The sequence below is a fragment of the Petromyzon marinus genome, chromosome 68 (genome assembly GCF_048934315.1).
Source record: "Petromyzon marinus isolate PM22_M1 ecotype Great Lakes invasive population chromosome 68, UKy_Petmar_22M1.pri1.0, whole genome shotgun sequence".
In the NCBI taxonomy this organism is placed as follows: domain Eukaryota; kingdom Metazoa; phylum Chordata; class Hyperoartia; order Petromyzontiformes; family Petromyzontidae; genus Petromyzon; species Petromyzon marinus.
In genome coordinates this window covers 5,521,857-5,528,921 of record NC_133734.1, presented here as the reverse complement: position 1 = coordinate 5,528,921, position 7,065 = coordinate 5,521,857, and the positions used below count along the sequence as shown (strand labels likewise).

General features: G+C 45.0%; 1 protein-coding gene across 1 annotated transcript; it reads left to right on the top strand.

Annotated features, from left to right (window-relative positions):
• The first annotated feature begins 5,501 nt into the window (after positions 1-5,501).
• LOC116956894 (aerolysin-like protein) lies at positions 5,502-6,441 on the top strand. The gene is made up of 2 exons (XM_076054929.1): positions 5,502-6,105; positions 6,257-6,441. Exons 1-2 carry the CDS (start codon positions 5,502-5,504, stop codon positions 6,439-6,441), a joined length of 789 nt encoding a protein of 262 aa, XP_075911044.1.
• Positions 6,442-7,065: the final 624 nt, after the last annotated feature.

Sequence of the window (7,065 nt, the reverse complement as noted above, 5' to 3'; positions counted from 1 at the left end):
CGGGGTTGACCGAAGTGCATGTGCGGGTGAGGTTATGCAGGGTCGTCTGGAGAGGCGAGGCTTGCCCCCATTGGGAACCCGTCCAACCAGTGTCGTGTCAATAACAAAGCTCAGCAATGTATAACAATCAGGGTATCGGTCATGCAGGATGGTCCAAAAGTCAGGACACGTAGGGGTTGTTGTTGTTGTTGTGCAGGGTGGCCCAAAAGTCAAGACACACGGGGGTTGTTGTTGTTGTTGTGCAGGGTGGCCCAAAAGTCAAGACACGCAGGGGTTGTTGTTGTTGTTGTGCAGGGTGGGCCAAAAGTCAGGACACATAGGGGTTGTTGTTGTTGTTGTACAGGGTGGCCCAAAAGTCAGGACACATAGGGGTTGTTGTTGTTGTTGTACAGGGTGGCCCAAAAGTCAGGACACACAGGGGTTGTTGTTGTTGTACAGGGTGGCCCACAAGTCAGGACACACAGGGGTTGTTGTTGTTGTACAGGGTGGCCTAAAAGTCAGGACACCGGGTTATTATAACTACTATTATACAGGGTAGCCTAAAAGTCAGGACAGACAGTGATATTATTATACAGTGGCCCAAAAGTCAGGACACAGGGTTGTCATAACAGTGTCCCAAACGTCAGTATCCATATGGTTATTATTATACAGGGTGGCCCAAAAATAAAGACACGTAGGGCTGTTATTCATTTTAGCACTGGCATAAAAAAATGTTCATGCTTTTACTCATTTTAAATGTCGATTTAAAGCTTTCGTGACTGCAGGGATTCATCTTCGTGGTTCTTTCGGTAAAGTCACGTAGAATGGAAATAAAATAATAAAAATAAAACATGATTAAATAAAATTCTCACGACGTTTCGGCCAAAACACAAGTAGCCTTCTACAGGTGGAGAAACAGGACTGTCCAGAAGACAGCGCTTGAGTGAACACTGCCAAGCATGGACCGCGTCTTTTAAGCTGTGTGGGCGTAATTAAAATGTGAATTAGCATGTTGCCCAGCCCCACCTCAGGAGTGGAGGAGGGGGGCTGGGTGCACAAGAAAGAAAAACAGCCACGGTGCGCTGCTCTGTCCTTTGTTGCGTTTGCAACTATGCTTTAAACTGGACTACTATACAATACAATAGTATACATTCCAATCTAAAATACATTGTGTAATATCATATCCATAGACAAATTCTACCTTTGAATTATACAATGCGTTACTATACACTACCCTATATTTTAGACTATAAAATATTAGACTTGTAATATTACACTGTCTTATTCTATCGACCATACTGTTTACCACACTGCTGTATATTCACTATACAATTATGATACTATATATTGCCTTATGAATTATGTTAAACATTACAATGTTATGCTATTTATTATACCACATGCTATAAACCATACCATTGGCCGTTGTGTGAAAGGTATTAAGAGGCAGTGCCAGCGAATGGACTGCGGTCTGAAGATCACCGTAAAATACAATCAATTAAGAACCGAAATGGTTTATAACATCTTTCCAATGGTTACTAAGCCAGAATCCATCTTCTCGGTTGAAATTGTCTCTGTGTTTGTATATGTGGATGGCCTCATGAACGAATCTCTCATGGTAGCCGGATGGCTTGCAGAGAACCTCCGTCTTGGAGAAGTCAATGCCATGTGAGCCCACTGAATTATAACAGTGATCTGCCACGGCAGTGGAGTTCATCCTGCCGTGTTTCAAGTCTGCTTTATGTTCACGGATGCGGTCCGAGATATGTCGTTTAGTTTCTCCAATGTAGCTGTTACCACAGAGGCAACTTAGTTTGTAAACGCCCGGGTACTGTATGTCTGGAACTACATCTTTTACAGATGGAACCAAATCACGGATTTTATGTACTGTGTTGAATCGGACCTGGATCTTGTGTTTATTCAGGATTTTGGAGATCTTTTTGTGACCCCCACAATGTAGGGTAAGGTGATGGTTTTGAATGACTCCTCAAGAGGATCCTTCTTCATGACTGGAGTGATGGCTTTGCGGATTGTGTAGTCAGAGTAACCATTAGCCTTGAGAGCTTGGTGTACGTGCTTGAGTTCACTGGCAATGTGTTCCTGGTCGGAAATGCATTGGGCTCTATGGCATAGAGTCTTGATGAGGGAGTTCTTCTGGGATGGATGGTGGTGGGAATCCGGTTTTAAGTAAGCATCCGTATGGGTAGCTTTCCTGTAGACAGAGTGGCTCATTGAACCATCAGGTCTCCTTTTAATTAGGACATCCAAAAAGGATAGCTTGCCATCTTTTTCGACATCCTTGGTAAATCTGATGGCTGGGTGTATGGAATTGATGTGGTCGAGGAATTGGTCTAGAGCAGGTCGGCCATGTGGCCAGATGACAAAAGTGTCATCCACGTACCTCTTCCATAAGGTCGGGCATAAAGTGGCAGTCTGGATGGCGTCAGTTTCAAATTTTTCCATGAACACGTTGGCTACAACCGGAGATAGGGAGGAGCCCATTGGGGTGCCCTCAGTTTGTTTGTAGAAAGTTCCATTCCAGGTGAAGAATGTGTTGGTTAAGCAGTGCCTCACCAGAGGGGGGGGGGGGGGGTACATCAGTAGGCAGTCCATGATGAACCAAGTCTTCAATTATTACGATGGTGTCAGGTACCGGAACTTTGGTTAATAAGGAAACCACATCAAAACTGACAAGCAGGTCGTCTGGGGACAGGGAAATACCCTTGATTGTCGATACCAGGTGAGTAGAGTTTAGTACCGCAGAGGTGTTTTTTCCAGTAAAAGGTCGCAGGATGTCAGACAGAAAACGAGCCAGTTTGTAGTTGGGGGAGTTGATAGTGGTGACGATGGGACGAAGGGGTGTATCTTCTTTATGTGGGGATTTGCAGAGCAGCGGTCGCAACAATTTGGCGTCAGAAGGGCACACAACAGTTGCTGTTGTGTGCCCTGTTCAGACCATGGTGGGAACGTTATGGTTACTCCTTTTTTACACACTTTCTTTGAACTTTCTGTTTTTTTTTCTGTTACACAAGCAGCTCGCAAGACTTCAATATTTCCTTTATATAAAAAGCACCTGCCCAGGTATTGGGCATTGTGCTAATTATCGCGTTTTAACTAAACTAATAATGACGCCTTCCTTTTCATCGACACGCTTAACTTTCTTTTGCGCAAGCCAAACGCTTGTTAGGCACACCAAATTTGTAAAACTTCAGGGTCAAGAACACTTTATAATTGGCGTGCAAAAAGAGTGCGTTGAAAAGATTGTTTACCTAATTTTTCCCTTGCCTACATCAACAAGAGGCTTGTGTTGTGGTTTGCTCAATAGATTATTTCTAGGATAGGTCTGTTTTGATCTCCCCTGGAATATTCTTATACCATGCCTATTCTGTACCGTTTTCATATTCTCACCTGACACTTCCAGCAGACTAATGTTGTAAAAATCGTTTCCTAGCATAGTGCCTGACCTATTTACGTTTTACCGACCTGGAGTCTGAGGGTTGTATGGCTGAAGCTGAAAGCCCGTTTAAATTTGATTTGCAGTTGATGGACTTCTCAATTCATTTTATTTAGCCTGCCACTTGGTATTTTAAAAATAAGATGTGTCTAATTTGACCCCTTTTCAAACAGTACTATCGTCTATTTCTGCAGCCCTCATATGATGCAACTCCTCATGACTACTGGATTGTGCCTGCTCTCTAAAATACCTCTGCTAGGAATGAGCCAGGATGGTTCTTGCATGGGCGAATCTGGATATGCAAAATTCCTTGCCTTGAAGGGTTAATCTGGTTTCCCCACACTACCGTAACCCAACTGCTTCTGTCCCTATGACCCGTGTAGGTCGATTGCAGCCAAGTCCCTGGATCGTCTATCCGAGCTTTTGATTGTTCGTGGAAAGAAAAAAGGTATTTGTGCTACCGCTCCCTGCAATCTGACACATGCAGCCCTCTTGTATTGCCAATGTTTGATGGGTTACTGTGGGTGAGTGGATTGAGGGTTGTAGAATGGACCATGAACAATATCCTGTTGTTTTTAGTAAGAAAGTAAAGTTAATTATTTTTGATACTCCCATCCACCAATAATGCCCCACAGTTCCATGAGCACGCACACTTGTGCTTAAAGGACTAATTGTTAATTGATCAGCGGAAAGTTCATTGTGTAGTGCACTCTCTGCTGTAATTGATTCCACAAATTGAAATCTAAAACGGTGTTGATTTTGACGGATTAGGTTTGCTTTGCATACTTGACAAAGATTTTTAAAAAATGACTTTGATTTTACGTGTGAAATGGTTATTGCGCACTATTTGGTGCCCACTATGTTTCAGCCCTTCCGAAACATTTAAATGTCAAATTTTCAAGACACGAATGGTACACTGAACTGGTGTAATGCCACTTTTATTATACTAAGGTGGCCATAATGGGGTTGGGCTTTACACGTCCTTGCCATGCTCCACCTTGATTTGAAGCTTTTGTGACTGCAAGAATCCAAACTCTTTGGTTCTTTCGGTAAAGTCACGTAGGTATAAAATAAATCGCGACGTTTTGGTCGCAACACCAAGCGTCCTTCATCAGGTGGGAAAGCATGGGCTGAGGCAGACCGTTTTAATAGGTTTGAAATGGGTGGAGCCCAAGGGTCCTAAAGAAGTGGGCGGGGCTATTGATGTTAATGTGAGAAATTATGTAACTAAGATAGGAGGAGAGCGGCCTCCTCGACGAGGGCACGGAAGTGGCCATGTTAATGTAAAATCGAAGAGTGGTGCAATCCAAAGGATGTGAGGTATGAGAGTGCAATGCAAAGGACATGTGAACATGAGAGGTCTAAGAGAACCACAGAGAGACAGTCGGAAATAACAGGTGACATAGGCAGGTAGGATTAAAACACCACAGTCAAGACTTTACCTGGTAATAACGTCCTTCCAATGATTGCTCAGTTTGTACCCATCCTCTCGGTTGGCGTTAAGTCTGTTTATACATCTGGATGGCTTCATGAACACATCCTCTGAAGGTAGCCAGTACGTTTGCAGAGTACCTTCGTCTTGGGAAAAATCAATTTCGTGTCAGCCCACAGCTTTAAAACAATTATCAGCAATGCAGAGGTTTTGGTCCTACCGTGTTTCAGATCTCCTTGTGTTCATGGCCGTGGTCCGAGACGTTGTTTCGTTTCCCCAATGTAACTGCTGCCACAACTCTTTGTAGACACCAGGGTATTGCATGTCAGGCATAGTATCCTTTACAGATAGGATTGAATAACGGATAGTGTGCTGTGAAACGAACCTGGATCTCACAGTTGCATGCTAATTTCTCACATTAACATCACTAGCCCCGGTCACTTCTTTATGACCCTTGGACTACACCTATTTCAAACCTTTTAAAACGGTCTGCCTCAGCAGCAGACCATGCTTTCCCACCTGATGACGGACGCTTGTGTTGCACCTGAAACGTCGTGATTTATTTTATACCTACGTGCCCTTTACCGAAAGAACCAAACACTTTGCTCTACCCTCTGTCCCCTCCAGGTTGACATAATGTCGTACCCACTTACGCTGCACATCATTGGAGGCCAAGGTGGAAATGCGTTCTCGTTTGATGGGAGGAGCAATGCGGCCACGCTGCAGAAACTCTCCGTGAGCGTTGGAGGCTGGCAAGTGAGGGGCGTGGAGGTGTGGCTGACTGACGGGCGAAGGCAGAAATTCGGCACCGTGGACTCCTCTGCTCAGCAGTTTGAATTCCAGTCGGGCGAGTTCATGTCGCAGCTCTCCCTGTGGGGCAATGGGGCCGGCACGCGTCTGGGTGCCATCAAGTTCAGAACGAGCCGCAACCGCGAGTTCTTTGCAAAGATGACAGACGAGGATCTCAATACCGAGTTCAAGATCGACGTGGGCTCTGGTGTCTGCTTGCGTGTTGAGGGCCGATCGGGGACCGACATCGACTGCATGGGCTTCCTGTTCCTCAATGCTATAAAGTCGTCGATGATTGATAACATGAACTACCCAACTATGCACCAGGTTATTCCAAACGTGCAGATAGAGGAGAGTAAAAATAAGGTGTACGAAAACGACACCACTATCGTGCAGTCTCACACCTTCCAGACCTCCAAGAAGCTAACCAGAACGTCATCGTGGTCTACAAGCAACAAAATCGACTACCTTCAGCCTAACAGTGTCTGCAGGCATTCCCCTAATTATGGAGATGGAGGCTGGATTCAGCTTCACCGTGAGCTCTGTGAAAACGCACGCATTGGTGGAATCTGTGGAGTGGATGGAAACTCTCACGTTCCCAGTCCTAATTCCACCGTGCAAGACCGTCACCGTTGTCGCCAACATCGGGCGTGCAAACATCGACCTCCCGTACAAGGCCCTGCTGCGCATCACCTGCATGAACGGCGCTCTCTTTGACGTTCCCCTGAGTGGCGTCTACAAGGGGCTCTCGTACACCAAAATGACCGCTCGTGCTACCCAGAGCTAGAGAAGCATTTTGTACCGTTTTTGACCAAATGTTCTGAAATAATACTTGCGGCTGACTACGAATTAAAGCCTTCTGCATTGCACTGCCATTTTCTCTGCATACTTGTAGCTGCATGTAAAGCCTTTCACCTTCAGTGTAGTACGCGTTACACACCTAGGCATTTAACTTGACAGCAGGCCTTTTGTAGGTCCATGGTGCTCGCATGGTCCCCATTGCAACTCTTGAAACGGGCTTGGTGGCATGGTATGCTTCCAGTAGATTTACAGCATTTTCAAATTACAGTCCTATGCAGATCTTCAAGTAGGATTTATTTTAATAGTAATAGGTTTTTACCCTTTTAGCTGGCAGAAAAACTGACGCCTTTATACAAGGGATCATGTTTGCAATAACCACAACACAAGCAGTCAAAAATTCAAACAAAAAAAGACAACTCTGATAATGATATGCCCTGTCCTTAAATTTGATTGGTCCACACCCGAGACAGCTTTTCTTAGCGCCTAGTCTCCACTGGTGTTGGACCAGTTTGACATAATGTCGTACCTACTTACGCTGCACATGACGCATTTTGGTGTCATGTGCAGCGTAAGTACCCTGGGACCCTCAACCGAGGCTCTCGTAAGAGCC